Source organism: Mytilus californianus, unplaced genomic scaffold, assembly GCF_021869535.1.
Source record: "Mytilus californianus isolate M0D057914Y unplaced genomic scaffold, xbMytCali1.0.p SCAF_3, whole genome shotgun sequence".
Taxonomy (NCBI): Eukaryota; Metazoa; Mollusca; class Bivalvia; order Mytilida; family Mytilidae; genus Mytilus; species Mytilus californianus.
In genome coordinates this window covers 13,384,956-13,402,684 of record NW_026262679.1, presented here as the reverse complement: position 1 = coordinate 13,402,684, position 17,729 = coordinate 13,384,956, and the positions used below count along the sequence as shown (strand labels likewise).

The 17,729-nt window shown below is 32.6% G+C and overlaps 1 protein-coding gene across 4 annotated transcripts in view; it reads right to left on the bottom strand.

Annotated features, from left to right (window-relative positions):
- Window positions 1–17,729, bottom strand: part of LOC127732951 (furin-like protease kpc-1) — an 88,327-nt gene that overhangs the window by 12,966 nt on the left and 57,632 nt on the right. For 2 of the 4 annotated variants that reach the window (XM_052242173.1, XM_052242176.1), the window contains exons 6-8: window positions 10,645–10,733; window positions 8,282–8,454; window positions 7,414–7,626 (exon numbers count right to left, since the gene is read on the bottom strand). In XM_052242173.1, the coding sequence (XP_052098133.1) occupies window positions 7,414–7,626; window positions 8,282–8,454; window positions 10,645–10,733 (475 nt within the window). The other 2 variants (XM_052242174.1, XM_052242175.1) reach the window with 2 other exon arrangements.

Genomic DNA, 17,729 nt, shown 5'->3' with positions numbered 1-17,729 from the left:
CATAGGTCAGAAATGGTAAAAGCAACGCCACCCAAATTCGAACTAGATCTGTGTTTTGTGGTAATAAGCTTTGTGTATAAGTTTCATAATATTTGGTCAAGGGAAACTAAAAATAGAGAATAGGACGTACTGACGGTCAAGGGTAAACCTTAATGCCCCCTCCACTACGGCGGGGGCTTAAAAATCTATTCTTCTTGTCGACTTCTTCCTTTTTGACAACATGTTTGATAGTGGATGTATGTCACTTAAGGAGAGAAATTAGTTTAGACTTAACATGTCATTTTCTCTTCCAATCTAAATAATAAGTGTAAAAGTTGTGCCATTTAGCCTGAAATTTTCAATCAAAAAGGTCTCAGAATCAGAATCAATTATACAGAAAATAAAGCCCTAATCACATTCTTTCTTAATAATACAGTTTTAGGTATTTCTTAAGTGTAAAACATCAGTTTAAAAAAGACAGTACATGTTAAGTCAACTATATTAATGGGTAATGGTACCACTATTCCTCCTAAAAGTCCTGTTTATTTTTACATGGATTACTTCCCTTTGTACTGTTATAACTTATCTGAATATTATAACTGGGTTAATCAATAAAAGATAATATTTATTCTTAGTTATCTAAAGAAATTCTAAAAGAAAAAATTGTGTCAGTTGATATCATAAACAAAATCCTTCACTGCTGGCTGCAGATAGTAAATCAATACAAAAATTCATTTCATTAGAATCAATTTATCCACATCTTATTAATTTCAGAAATATACTGCATATGACGTCTTAATTGACTCCCTAAAATGTGTTCTTTTAATTTCATAAACAAATATCTATCACTACAATGATAAATTTGGTCCTCTCCATGTTCATTCAGACAACTGTACAACTAGGGAAAAATCTACACATCGATTCAATAACAAAGTATTACTAAAAATGTTGTCTTGGTGAAACACCTATGACTGCTTCACAAGATAATTCAAGTAAAGTCATACATCAAATTTAGCAGAAAATCTGTCCAATCATGCAAGTGGTTTTAACAGATTTAGAAATTGTCCATGTTTAAACACACAAATTATTCATTCAATTAAAGATTCCTTCAGGATGAACAGACAATGTTATAATGAAGATTTAATGTGATAATAACGTCTGTGTGGTGACTGTCACAGTATCATTTAGATTAGCATGACAGATTTTCACAGAAACCTGTGACTTAAAAAATTATCATTTTCTACTATATTATACTTTCTTTCAAAACAAAATCAAGTTAGGTAGCATTTTCTCTTTAATTGAATTAAAACTTTCTTTTAATGTTTCAATGATAAAAATGTTTCCTCAATCTTTTTACAAGGGGATTGGGATAGAAAGTGGCAAAACATACAAAACTTCATGTATAAGTAAGAGGGGTGGGAGTACCTTTTTCAGGGCGTCAGGATTTGGCTTTTATTATTGCGGGAATTCAGGATTTACACTTAAAAGGATTCATATAAAAAGATGTGGTATGATTGCCAATGAGACAACTCTCCACAAGAGACCAAATGACACAGAAATTAACAACTATAGGTCACCGTACGGCCTTCAACAATGAGCAAAGCCCATACCGCACAGTCAGCTATAAAAGGCCCCAAAATGACAATGTAAAACAATTCAAACAAGAAAACTAATGGCCTAATTTATGTACAGAAAATGAATGAAAAACAAATATGTAACACACGAAAACCACTGAATTACAGGCTCCTGACTTGGGACAGGCATATACATACAGAATGTGGCACGGTTAAACATTTAATTTTGCGGGAAATATGGATAACAGCCCCCCAACCCCCTTTCCACAGCAAACAGTTATTGAATGATGGAAATAGTGATTAACAAACAAAAAATGAATTACCAGCATCATGGTATCATATACAAATACTATTATAAACAATAAAAAACTAACCAATTCTTAATGCTGGTCATTACAAGTATCGGTATACAGGAGTCTGGTGTATGTAGCTAATATTTACTCATGAGGTTAAAGGGGTCATTTGAAGAACTGATTAATCTTAAAATAGAAAACGCTCAAGATGAAGAGCTGAAATTCAGGTAACATACTTTCAGTTAAGTTTTTTGATATCAGCAGGTTAATAAGTCCTATAGAATTAACCAGTTTATAAGAGAATATGTATAAGGTATGGAAGTTGTTTGTTCCTATGATGTTGTTAACACTCATTGTCTTAAAACAACAAAGTCAGACATGATGAATGAAATTTGATGAAAATCCAACATTTACCATTTATAACTTGTAATTTGTCCTGTCACATTTGAAAATGACCAGAAAATGAATTGAAAAATATCTGTACCAGACCTTCATATTATTAACTGTTTTCCTGAATTATTAGTATGCTGTAAGACTGTTGTGTTCATGTAGAGTGTCAGATACAGCTGAAGTCATCATCAATTTAACCAAAGTACAAAGCACTTAAACTATTTCCTTATTCATTATTGTATATTGTTATATGTAAATATTGTTCCTATTCATCCATTAGTTCTTACAATAAGTTATATACATTTCTGCTTTGTACCAATTGAAGACTAATCTACATGCAAATTATACCCATAATGTTCTTTGAGATCAATAACCTACCACAGTATTCTACAAATCTAATTTAGTAGACAAGAAAAACAACAAGGGAGAGAGAACGAATAATGGTCCAGTCAATTTTTGATGACCACTCTAGTACCAGTCTGGTACCAGTCTCTGGTATAATTGGTTTTGTAATAGGGTGATAATCAATCAATGGTAGTCCTTCAATGACAAACTCTGACCAGTAATATATCAATAGGTCTGTAATATAATCATGACAAGAAGCCATAGGGACATCCATTTCAATAGAATTCATTACATTTTCAAAACAGATTTACCAGATTGCAGGCTATTTACAATCTAATACCACTTATTACTAAGAAAGATTCCATCAAAATTCAATGAACATCTAACAAGCTGATGGTTATCAAGTCTATCTTCTGAAGAAGTTAAACATTTAAACAGAAATACTAGATCAACTACCTTCCATGTTAAACATGTATATATACCAGAAATACTACATTAACTGGCTTCAGTAATTGATAATCTTTGGGCATCAACACATTCTTTTCAAGGATGTTGAATGCAATTTTAGTGTTTGGAAGTTGTGAAATTATTAGGTGTTTTAGGTGTGGCAATATGAACGATTTTGGAAATGTTTAGCAATATATGAAATAAGTTGCAACAAACCCTAAAGTTAACTTGAAAGGTCTAGCCATGGCAAATATATATGGTTTGGTGATGGACAAGAAAATGTCCCCACTAAACCATAAAGTTTTGTGTACAGGTGTATTTGGAAGAGAGTAATCATGTGATATCAAATGAAGGTAACTTGACCCATATTTCACCATCACATGTTTATTATTTCATAACTCTGACCTATAGATGTTGCCTCAATAAATTTTATTAAGTTTAATGGCTAAGTTTAGGTCATAGATACAAAGTAAATTACTGTTATAACTTATTGTAAGGATGTATAAAGGAAAGCATAACAACTTCCCATCAAAAGTAGGTCCTTCTGACCTACATTTATTCTTTTGTAAGACTAATTAAGTATAACATTAAAGTTAAGTTCTAAGACACCAAGTGGCCTTTATTTAAAATTTGGTGTAGAGATGGATCTTCATCACATCAACAGAAAATCAGCATCACATAATTCATGCGTGTATTGACTAAATTTACAACCAAATTTATTTCTGAAGGATTTCCACTAGTCTATTTGTCAGATATTGGGAATCCTCTGGTTTTATCCAAGTGGTGCCATTAAAAATTTTTCCCTGCTAACCCCTACTTTTCTTTTGATAATTTTATTACATATAGTTTTAAAAGCCATTTTTGGAAATCTATTAAAATCCTTGTTATTTTTTCCTAGTTTTTAAACGAAAACAGGTGCCAATGTAAATTGAATGAAAAATCTAGAGAGAATCATTTACCGCCAAATGTTCAATGACTTATATCTCAAAAATAAGGACATGGAACCATAGTTGCCAACTCACATGATAATCGTGTGTAATACACGCTTTTTCAACGGTTTACACGCGAGGATTTTGTCACATGGCATGTACACGCGTTTCGCCACTTTACACGCAATTACACGCATTTTCGTTGTTTTGATTTTTTGGTCGTTGGTGATATCGCGATTCTCAGGTTTTTTCATTATTAGATAAAAAATACCGAAATTTCGAAGTAATTGTATCGTCGCCATTGTTTATTTTTCTATATGGACGAACAGCAAAAGCCCTTAAGGTAAGTAGTTTGTGATTAGTTTTTACGATTTTGTGACTTTCTTTCTTTCAAATTCACTTAGGGGAAATGTCGACAGAAACAGTTCGCTTTCAGGACCTGTACCGTCGTCTAAAGAGCCGATTGCTAAGCGAAAACGATGTGTACGTACCAAGAAGACAACAAAGTGGCTGTAACTAAGGAAGGTCGTCTTATGCAACCAACACGACTGTCGAGGAACATGCACGACAAAAGTTTCCAAATTCCAGCATCTAGAAGTGATTACAGGAAATACTCATTTTTCCCGAGAACGATCAGGGATTGGAACGCTCTCCCTCCTGGGGTAGCATCAGCATCGTCAGTCGAGGCCTTTAAAGCCTCTCTGACAAAGCTGAACTAAATTATCAAATTGGGGGGTGGGGGGAGGGGGTCTGTATGCGCACCTAAGTCATGGCATAATAATTAGTTCGTTGATTGTGGCCATAATCAGGCAGAAGCAGAAGCAGAAGAAGATGAATTTCAAGATTTACAAATTATATTTGGGAGTTCAAGTTTAAATTATCGAGAGACGAGTAACGCATTGTGCACCCTATGTTGCAATCTTAACAATACATGTGAGAGGAGAACTACAATGTAGCGAATTGATTAAGCATTTAACGTGCTTAAATGGTAATCAAATAATAAAATACTTTTCTTTTTCAGTTTCAAATCTAGCCAAACAGATTCCCAAAGGCCAAAGGGGATGGAAATATCACGGAACTGTTGGATCAGTTCTCATAGTACCAGATGAACTACCCAGTTTTGACCAGACAATAGCCTCAGAGACAATAGCAACATATATAGTTCGTTGGGAGCAATGGCAAAGATAACAGATGACATTTTAGATGGCAAAAAACGTTATGACACTCTTTCAAAGCTTGATCAAGCTATTTAAGTTTAGCCAAATATCAATTCTGACTGTGAGAGAATATTTTCAATTATAAAGAAATCTACACTGAATTCTGATCAGAACTCGACAATGATATATTGTGTGCCTTGTTATCAAGTAAATGTAATCAAACTGGCAGTTGTTTTGAATATGTGCCTAAGCCTAGGGTGTTGCTTTAAAAGCAGCAAAACAGACCACTGTTGAATACAATAAAAGTTTACTCTAGAATATTGTTTTTATTATATACATTGAATAAACAAATTTGTATAATCATGATAATGTGAAATTATGAACATTGTTCATATAAAAAAGTCCGCATCTTTGTCGCGCGTTTTCACACGCTTTTTGACATGTCATGTCATGTCATGACATGATTTCTCATTGTCAGAGGTTGGCAAGTATGCATGGAACTGCATTTTTTTTTCTGATTTTTTAGTTCTGTTTTATATATATATGTACTGTCAATTTATAAGTCTTTTAAAAAGCTTTTTATTTTGAAACATAGTAGCTAACATCCTTAATATTCAGCTTACAATTATGTTATACATATAGAATAATGGCATTTTTGTTTTTGATACTGACTTTATCAGCAAGAATATCATTTTACTGCCATATTTTATTTTATTATAATACTAGCAGTTCACATAGAATCCAAGAACTAAAACTAGCCATAAAACTTAGTGAAAGTTACTGAAGCCACAGCTTAAGGTCAAAGTTACACAATGTTTGGTTTTTTCCTACTTCCATATTTCATTTAAACAGCTGAATTCATCTGATAGTTACATGATACAAAAAATTATAATTAAGGTGTAATACCACCAAAACATGGTACGTCACATACGTTTCATACAAAAAAGGGTTGAAAAAATATTCCCTTGAAGTTGGCAGTTGTAGGAAATTAACCTTGCATTTTATTGCAGAAAAAAAATTCTGAGTCATAAACATATATCTTGGGTGTTTTAAAGCACCATTCTTTATTTTTTTTGGTGTTTATATAAAATATTTTGGAAGCTTGAGGTTAAATAGTTACTAAAGCTTGTAAACATGAAAAAAGGGATGAAAATTTGATTGGTTAACTTCCAGTGATGGTTACTATCTTATATGCAATGAAATATTATGTGAAATTTTGTCTGTAGTACTGGACAGGATAAAACTTTCAAGTATTTCTTTATTTGAAACAAAGATAAATTCTGCACAATTTTTTGAAAAGTCTCAATTTAACAAAGACTAATAGGGGAAAAACAATGGAGGTATTACTCCTTAAATAAGTAAATAGAATAAATGGGTCATTAGTTAAATTTTTTATCTGTATATGAAATCATTAAAATCCTAGTCACCAGGGTACACTCATATTGTTCTCATGAATTTTTCCCTACAATACTGATCAATAACCTTTTTATATTATAAATGTCGATAATTATTGCACAGCCATTAGCTTCCTATAGGGAAATCAATTTTATAAATAGATCACTTCGTTCATAATTGTATCTATGATTTTTACTTTTATTTTACTGTCATTCAACAGAATAGTATCCGAATTTTCAATACACAGATTAAAATATCACTCAAGTACAAAGTTATAAAGTGCTTGCATTCAAATGGAAGATATAAAAACATCAAAGACATTTTTATGACCAATAAACCTTTTTGTCTATAAAATATATCAAATTATAATTAGAACTTGAAATTTGCATAATTTCTTTCTAGGGAATAACATTTTATTTGTAAATTCAATACTAAAATTTATTATTTATTTTATTTTTTGGGTCCTTTTTTTATATTATTTGGTCACACTGAAATAAAATTTATACAATCAGATATTAACTGTTTCCATAAACAAGTAAAGCAAAAGGTGCCATTGAAATATCTTCAAGAATTAAAAATTGTGTATTTTAACCCTTTAAGGTCAACATATCGATATCTATATGCATATATATTGTTTTTATTCCACGTCTAAACTTTTAGTTTTCACATTCTCAACTGCTGCCATAATTACTTAAAAGAATTGACACTATAATATGCTCCTCCCTAATTTGAAGTCAATTTTAAGTATTAATGACCTAAACAATGGTAGTGTCAGGAGTTTTAAAAAGGCCTCTAAATCATAGTTAATATTGAAACAATGATTCCAAAGAGAGTCTAGATTCTATTATTTTTTTCTTCATAAATTTTTTTTGAATGATTTTGGACATTGTTTTAAAAAACCTACTATTTGTTTCTCTCCTCCTGAACCACTGCTATATGTCGTTGCTAATGTGGAAGAGCATGCCTCTGAATACCATGGAATGTTTCCATACTCTGTCGCACTACTGATTGACAGGGTGTAAATACTGTTTGTATACCCATCACAATTACAGCTGTCCCCGTCTCGACCTCCATTTCCAGAGGCCCAAACATATATGGAGCCTAAACCTCCTCTTCCCTGAAAAAGAAGTGTACTTGTCACAATCTAACATACTTTAACCAACACTCCAAACATACAGGTTAAACCTCCTCATCCCTGGAAATGCACCTGTCACAATTAAAGCTGTTACCAACAGCTATAATGTAGCAGAACTAATAGCATCTAAACATCCTTGTCCCTAAAATAAACTCTTATTGTCACAGCTATCAATATCTCTAACTCTGTCTCTAGAGGCAATACATGGAAGCTAAACCTCTTTGTCCCTGCAACAGAATCTGTCACCATCTTGGCCTCCAATACCTACTGTCAAAGTGTATCGAAACAGAGCCTAATCCTCCTTATCTCTAAATTAGAAATATATCTGTACCACCAATAGAAATGTGTTCTTATAAGACTGGCCTTTATTACTGAGAAAATCCATTTAAACATTGTCTACAAATAACATTTTCAAAACAATAATGTAATGGCTTAAAACTGCTTTATATTTATAAACATTACACATTTATAACTGTCTTTCTATTATTTTTTAAGCCTTTGTTTGAAGACATTTTCATACAGGTTGCTAGTTATGTTAGCAATTTAAAAAAAGAAAATTTTTTCAGAATAATTTGCGTTTTAATTTGGCCTTTCATGTTTGAATTGGTACATATCACTGAGTAGGTTTGAGTTATACCTTTGTAATACCATCAAAAAACGCTTTTCTGGCAAGTGTGGCTGGCCCATCAACAGTCCTTCCATCATCATCTGGACCCCAGCTTGCACTGTAGACCTGGATGTGTTGTTGGTTAAGACTCAGAGATGTGGCTTCCACTGAATCTGTCACATCCCCATCTAACATCCTCACTCCTATAAAATATAACGAGTAAAATTAAACATAGGAACAGATCCCTAAGCTTTTTAAATTCATCAGAGACTATGCCTCTACTGAATCTGAAATTTCAACCTAACACCTTAACTTCCACATATTTAAACAGGGAGGTAAGTCCAAGAGTATCTACAGAATCTACAACACCCTTACCTGAAATCCAAACTACTTCATAATATAAAGAGAAAGTAAAGCCGTCTTTTCAGTTTCATCATGTTTCTAAATTGCAGTCTCAATAATATATACCCACATCTTTGGAATTATACCACATCTTCTTATCTTTATATGTATTACTTGTGCATGAATACAGGACTTTATCTATCCTTAAAATTAATTGACTGCAACTGTATGAAACTGGTTTTTTGGGGGATTTGGTAAACTTTATAATTTCCTGCAACTGTCATGTAATAACAAATTACTGGACCATTAAAATAATCATTTACTTTTTCACTATAAAATAAATTGCTTCGGCGAGCGCAGCGGATGTCCAACCCTGAACAGTTGGGGCAAAAATGGACACAATATACGCGCTTGATACAGGTCTGAATTTGGATTGTAATTAACACATAATAGGTTTCTGACACAGAATAACTGTAGTCAAAGAACTTAGAATTGGTTATATGATTTGTATTTATATTCAATTTTTTGCTTTTGTGCAATACACTATGCTGTTGCGAATTGACACCCCCCTTCCCCCCTAAAAAAAAAAGAGAAAAAATTGCCCCCCCCCCCCCTCACAATTTCTTTTTTACACCCCCCCCCCCCCCCCCCTTTTTCCAAAAAAAAAAAAATTCTGTCCTTCAAGATATGGTCATAATCTCAATTCAAATTTTCATTGGAGTTTGCAACTATAATTACCAATTTGAATACATCATAAAAGTCTTAAAATAGAAAAAGACTTACATAATCATGGCTAAAATTAATATTCCTTAATCAGCATTTTTAAATAGTAACTTTTAAAAATAAATTGACAGCTAATCACCTCAAGAAAATACTACATTTCTTTATACATAATTTAAAAGCAGTGTAAGGGAGGTAATCCAGACATAAAACATTGTACTTAAAAGTAATTGTCCATTAACCAGGAAACCCTTGTTTATCCCCCCCCCCTTTTTCCAAAAAAAAAAAATTCTTTCCCTCAAGAGATGGTCATAATCTCAATTCAAATTTTCATTGGAGTTTGCAACTATAATTACCAATTTGAATACATCATAAAAGTCTTAAAATAGAAAATGACTTACATAATCATGGCTAAAATTAATATTCCTTAATCAGCATTTTTAAATAGTAACTTTTAAAAATAAATTGACAGCTAATCACCTCAAGAAAATACTACATTTCTTTATACATAATTTAAAAGCAGTGTAAGGGAGGTAATCCAGACATAAAACATTGTACTTAAAAGTAATTGTCCATTAACCAGGAAACCCTTGTTTATCCCCCTTTTTTGCCCCTAATTCCTAAACGGTTTGAGCCATAACCCCCAAAGTCAATCCTAACCATCCCTTTGTGGTACGGAAACTTGTGGTATAATTTCAGAGAGATCCATACACAGTTCCACAAGTTATTGTCTGGAAACTAGAAAAATGGTTATTTGGGCCCTTTTTGGCTCCTAATTCCTAAACTGTTAGGACTATTACCCCCAAAATCAATCCCAACCTTCCTTTTGTGGTTATAAACCTTGTGTTTAAATTTCAAAGATTTCTGTTTACATTTACTAAAGTTATTGCCCGGAAACTAAATGTCTTCAGACGACGCTGACGTTGACGACGTGATACCAATATACGACCGCAAAATTATAAAAATCGAAATTCGCTTTTTATTAAAATATACTTTAATGCAGAATATTTAAAGCACTCTTTGAAAAAAATAATTTCATCTTACCTAAAATATCTACAAAACACTGACAGTTTCAAAGTAAATAAGTTTACAAATAAAATTAGCCATGTAGTTGGCCCTGATTGATACACCAACATTATACCTATGGTACTTAGCTTGGGCTGCAACTGGTACATGTCTACCTCCAATTTTGGCATTATATGCAACTCCAAAACTACACATATGGTTATCAGCTTGTGCTGCCACCTAGTACCTACCTCCAATTTTGGCATTATATGCTACTCCAACACTACACATATGGTTATCAGCTTGTGCTGCCACCTAGTACCTACCTCCAATTTTGGCATTATATGCTACTCCAACACTACACATATGGTTATCAGCTTGTGCGGCCACCTCACCAGCACACCTGGTACCATGTCTGAAAAGACAAAAAATATCCTCCTGAAGTGTCATCATTCCTATTCTAATTGTGTCCAAAAACAAAAACAAGTACGTAAGGTAATCATTTGAAGACAACAAGTAAACAGTATAAGATTTTACAAGCTAATATGTTATTATTTGATCAAAAACTGTTTGTTGCAAGCAGGGATTTTCATAAACTGTAAACAGAAAAAAACAAAATACTGGCTAAAAGTAGCTCAATCATTATGTTTAATTTTTATACACATAACTCAAGAAAATATAAGAACTAGCTGTGGATTAACTACCCTTATGGTTCTTCTGTTCTTATCTTCCTATGCATGGGAATATGCTTTTAATTCTGGGATCAACTATGGTTCTACAGTTACTAATGAACATACAATCTATACTGTGATTACTAGATGAACACGAACAAAACATTTGTGTTTACCATACAAACACCATTCAAGGTATTTATATTTACTAGATGAACACCAACACATATATTTGTCTTAACTAGATGAACACCAACAAAGGTATTTCTGTTTACAAGATGAACACCAACAAAGGTATTTCTGTTTACTAGATGAACACCAATGAAGGTATTTGTGTTTAATAGATGAAAACCAATGAAGGTACTTGTGTTTACTAAAAGACCAATGAAGGTATTTATGTTTACTAGATGAACACCTACAAATGCATTTGTGTTTACTAGATGAACACTAATGAAAGTATTTGTGTTTATACAAAATGAACACCAACAAATGTATTTGTGTTTACTAGATGAATGCCAATGAAGGTATTTGTGTTTACAATATGAACACTTAAGAAGGTATTTGTGTTTACAAGATAAACAGCAATGAAGGTATTTGTATTTACTAGATGAACACCAACAAAGGTATTTGAATTTACAAGATGAACACCAATTCAGGTTTTTGTGTTTACTAGATGAATGCCAATGAAGATATTTGTGTTTACTAAATGAAAACCAATAAAGGTATTTGTGTTTACTACATGAACACCAACAAATGTATTTGTGTTTACTAGATGAATGCCAATGAAGGTATTTGTGTTTACTATATGAACACTTACAAAGGTATTTGTGTTTACAAGATGAACACCAACAAAGGTATTTGAATTTACAAGATGAACACCAATTCAGGTTTTTGTGTCTACTAACTGAATGCCAATGAAGATATTTGTGTTTACTAGATGAACACCAACAAAGGTAATTGTGTTTACAAGATGAACAGCAATGAAGGTATTTGTGTTTACTAGATGAACACCAACAAAGGTATTTGTGTTTACAAGATGAACAGCAATGAAGGTATTTGTGTTTACTAGATGAACAGCAATGAAGGTATTTGTGTTTACTAGATGAACACCAACAAAGGTAATTGTGTTTACAAGATGAACAGCAATGAAGGTATTTGTGTTTACTAGATGAACAGCAATGAAGGTATTTGTGTTTACTAGATGAACACCAACAAAGGTAATTGTGTTTACAAGATGAACAGCAATGAAGGTATTTGTGTTTACTAGATGAACACCAACAAATGTATTTGTGTTTACTAGATGAACACTAATGAAAGTATTTGTGTTTACAAAATGAACAACAACAAATGTTTTTGTGTTTACTAGATGAATGCCAATGAAGGTATTTGTGTTTACTATATGAACACTTACAAAGGTATTTGTGTTTACAAGATGAACACCAACAAAGGTATTTGAATTTACAAGATGAACACCAATTCAGGTTTTTGTGTCTACTAACTGAATGCCAATGAAGATATTTGTGTTTACTAGATGAACACCAACAAAGGTAATTGTGTTTACAAGATGAACAGCAATGAAGGTATTTGTGTTTACTAGATGAACACCAACAAAGGTATTTGTGTTTACAAGATGAACAGCAATGAAGGTTTTTGTTGTTATCATCAATGCAATATTACCATGTGTTTCTCAGTAAATAAACCTCTATGCAAAATATAACCAAACTGCAAAATACCAATATAGGAACAAACAAACAATGATTAATCTATATATAATGCAACTGCATGTTTGGCTGTCCTAAAACACTATATAACATTTCTCATGCTGATGTTTTTCTCTCACCTGCTCAGGTACGAAAAGGTGAATTAAGAATGTCACCAAGACTATCAATTATCCCAAACAAGGTGTCTGAGTTCAAGGTACTCACTAAGATACAAATCATCTGTCTAACGAGCAACCACAATCTTGTACTTTACAGTGTTTATTTCATTCAGTAAATCTGACACTTGATAAATACAGTACGAAATACACCTGAGAATAGTTCGGACTTCTTATTTGCCATGACTTTTTTAATGATTGAGATAAATCCTGAGAAATTCCATCTGGAATGAAGATTATATAGATAAATAATAAATGGATCTTACAGATATCATATTCTTTTGCATTTTTGACACCTAATCCTTATCTAAGGGAGAAAATATATCTCTCTCAACTATTAAGACATCAATTTGGATGACAATAAAATTGTGTGTAATTTGGGAAGTATAATTAGGCACTTTGTACTCTTGTTACCTGCATGGGTATGTAATTACAGTAATTTATTTCATGAAAAAATACCCTCTATTTTGATGTATTTAAAATACCACCTAGAAAACCTTTTCTTTTTACATTTTAATTCACAGGAGATATGTATTCATTATTATAATGTCAAAAATAAACCACAGTATTAAATTAAAAAAAGCTTCAAATTAGAAATTAACTAATTTTCATTGCAAGCCTGGAGGTCTACTTAGATTGAATACAATGGAAAAGACCTCCCAGAAAAGAAAAGTGAAGAGCCTTATAAAAAGGAACATTAATTGGTATGAAATTTACATGTCAGAAAATGCCCCCATCCCACCAATGAACAAAGCTCTTACAGCAAACAACACCAATCTAAGTAAACACATCTGTCTTGTGTACATCTGGTTACTTAATATTTGTAACTTGTCTGTGTCAAAGTTATAATTTCATAATTCTATTGTAGAAAAAACAAGAGAGGAAAAATACAAATACTAATTTATTATCAATATTAGAAAAGCAATATATATTTCTTCATTTTAACTGAAATTAATCTCATTTTTGTATAATTTAGATGTCATGTGAAGGTAAAAATAAATAGAGGACAAAGGACAGAGCTCAGGTGCAGATGTATGTACTTTATAGGAGGTTTATAAACAAATGGAACAAGTAAGTAATGAGAGGCATTACAGTATATAGAAAGAGAGCATGACTGCAGCTTGCTTTAGTTATGTTGGAGCTGTTTGATGACTTTGAGCCAAAAAGTCTTTGCTCTTACTCCTATATTTTCAAGTCTCTGAGTGTGCACTGGCCGGATGCGAACCCCTGACCTTCGGCACTTGAGGTGAGTATATTGCCACAAGATGAACAAGAGGAAATTTGGGGTATACAACAATTATCACAAGCCAACAACATAAATGGTTCCCCTTTAAACTGACCTAATCACAGACTTTAATCATTTGATGAAGCATCCACAGCCACCAGAAACAGCTTGCCCAAGTCTTTGCCCCTGCAGTCAGACCTTGTCCAGGCAAGACAAAAACTAGACAATTAAGATCTTGACATATGTTATAGACAGTTGTCAAACTGTACAAAGCTTGAAACATGGTATAGACACTGGTCAGACAATATAGAGGTTGACACATGGGATTGACACTTGTCAGACAATATAGAGGTTGAGACATGGGACATACACTTGTCAGACAATATAGAGGTTGACACATGGGATTGGCACTTGTCAGACAATATAGAGGTTGACACATGGGATTTACACTTGTCAGACAATATAGAGGTTGACACATAGTATGGACACTTGCAAGGCTATGCAGGGCTTGACATGTGGTAAAGACACTTGTTAGACTATATAGAGCTTGACACAATATTTAGACACTAAGTCTTGTCAGGCAATACAGCTGCTTGACACATGGTACAGACACTTGTCAGATTATATAGAGCTTGACATATGGACTAGACACATTTTGGACAATCTAGAGCTTGTCCATGGTTAAAACACTTGTCAGAAAAGTAGGAGCTTGACACACTGCATAGAAACTTGGCAGATAATAAAAGCTTGACAAATGGCATTGAGTTTCATCCCACTTCTGACAAAAATCTCTATTTTATTGGATGAGGGCAACCTCTTATTGGGTAGTATTATACTGATGGTATAAGAGCCATACATATCATGTCAAATACTCATTATGTCTAACTATTATGGGATAATGTTAAAGTTCATTGTTGATTGTTATCTTGTCATGTATGTCAAGAAGAGATTATATGAATAAAATAGAGGCACTGGTGTTTAAACCTCATAAATCCATAAAGTCATTAAAGAAGATACAATCAAGCTAAAAAAAATAAAAACAGGGAATCACATGAACTCTAAAAGGAGTAAGACAGGGTAAGGGTCTCCTGCTTTGCATGTATAGCCCCAAAGTCAAAGGTGGAATGATATACATGAGATGGAAAAGAGAAATGATTTTGAAGACTTGCTTATAATTTATGTCTAAAGTTTGTTCAAAGTTATCTTTATGAAAGACAACTCCCCGGAAAGTTTACAACATGTCATGGCCACAGTAATCAGAGGGATAAATTTGTTACACTAATAGAAGGAGTTCATGAAGAAAATAGTTTTATGGCTCAACTGGCGCCTCACCTAAAACATTTTAATTTATGGACCCACATTACATACTGTTTGTCACTTATATATCATTTTAAATATCACCTGTCTTCTGAGGGAGGGTAAAATAGAGGGGGGGGGGGGGGGGAGGAAATATGGTCTAGTTGTTAAAAAAGACAATGAACATCTGAAAATGTGTAAATGCCAAAATTTGAAGGAAATTAGCTTTTTTTAAAAGTTGAACAACAAACATATTAGCAACCCAGACTGACCCCTATAAAAACAGATAGACATAACCATTAAAGTTCCTTGGGATGTAAGAATGTTAAAACACATTTTGGTATGCTGTAATACAGGAACAACATATCCCCAAATAGTGACTTGAATACACAAGCACTGTAAAACATTTCATTTAATCATCAGATATTCTTCACTCCAAAAATAGTCCTTAAATACACAAGTGGTGAAATACATGTTATTGTCTGACATTATAACAGATGTTCTATAACCATTAGACAAATCTCTTCTAAAATAGCAACAAATTCTTGTAATAATCTACATACTCATCTTAAGATGTGAAGACAAACAACTTAATCAACTGATCATTATACAATCTCTCATGTTAAAATCATCAAAGTCCTCCAACAGATACCTGTACCTATAGTTTGTGCTGAATATTATTACTTGTAAACAATTAAGAAATTTTGACAATTTTTTCACATGGTGACTCTATTTATGGTATTCATAGTATTGATAAAAAGTGTGACGAAGGTAATCAGTCCATTACTTTGTAAGCACATTATAGTTTTTGTTTATACTATTTCTAGCTAATAAGAATCAACTGGGCTTTTGTACAAATTATTCTATTTAAGGTGAACAGGATGTTAATAATAGAAAGACCTAGACAATTATTTCATGTCATTATAAAAAAGGCAATTTTTCCTTCTATTTGTAGCATTCTATCAATAGATCAGATACGATAATATTTATCTACTAAGAACAATACATCTCTATAAATATTTAACTACTATGTTACAAAACTTTGATGGGAATTCCAAAATTCCAACATTAAGCAAATTGTTATCTGTACGTTAAAATCCTTTCAAGAATTAATTTAGCATGATAGTTGGCATTAAATCTTAAAACCTAAATAGAGCTGAAAAACTACTAATGGTTTATTTGCAAAACTTAGTTTAGACACATAAACACACAAGCATCAGGGCCTAGTCTAGGATTTTGAAGAGGGAGAAGTAACTTTTCCTTCCATGAGAGAGAAAGGAGAAGTGGTCAAATTCTTGGAGACCAAAATGACAATGTCCGAATATTGGTCTTCGGAATAGTTAGTTGGAAAAGATTTTGGTGCAGACTGCAAAATATGCTTTCTTTTTTGATGCCTATTGCTTTGATAATTAAACTTAATATATTTTATGACTTTCAAAACTTTTAGCTTCAACTGTTCTCATGAAGGTTAATTTTGTAAGCACTTTGATACAACAAAATCTGATGTTTGAATTTGACATTCTTCAATTTGTCATCTAAATAAACCATTCACTATACAAGACTGGAAGGTACTGTGACACTAGGACACCAATATGCCGTGACTCAGGGTAGGTGGAAATAGTAGTTCAAATAAGTGTTTACCTTCTAACTAACTGAGTACTTAATTTCATGAAGCAAATATCTAATGCATACTCAGGAAAACAGTCGTAAATTTTGGAAACCGGTGTATAAATTTATTGATAATCTCTACAATAACCACCACTGCTAGATAGTACAAGTACTGTGTTAATAGTAGTATATATAATCAAATACTATGGATGTCAAAGGTGATTGGTATCAGCCAGTACTAATTGATAGTACTATAACTGGCTGAATTCCTGTAAAGGCAAACATGTTACTTCTACTACACAGAAACTAAACAGAATACGGAAAAGTCTAATACTTTGTTTCACTTTGCCTCAATGTTGGAATGCTTAGTGAACCTTGACTGTGTAAAGAATGCATCAATCAAAGTACTGTTAGTACAAACAGACAGATCATTAATGATCATCAATCTTAGTTAACTCTTTGTACTAATTCTGGAAACAAACTGACAAGCATATTATTTTCCTTGCCTCCTGGAATTTTGCTCATAGAAACATGAAGTTGCAGTGTTTCTCATTTCCTATTTGTTTTCAAGAAGATATCTTTGTTGTTGACTGTTATATAGAAATTTTACCAGTTTTCATTGGTGAAAAACTGAGATCCCGTCTTGGTTAAAAGTATAAAATCATTAACTGATTTTCATTGTTGTATCCTATCTTGGTTGTCTGTTTTATAGAAACACTTACCCATTTTCATTGG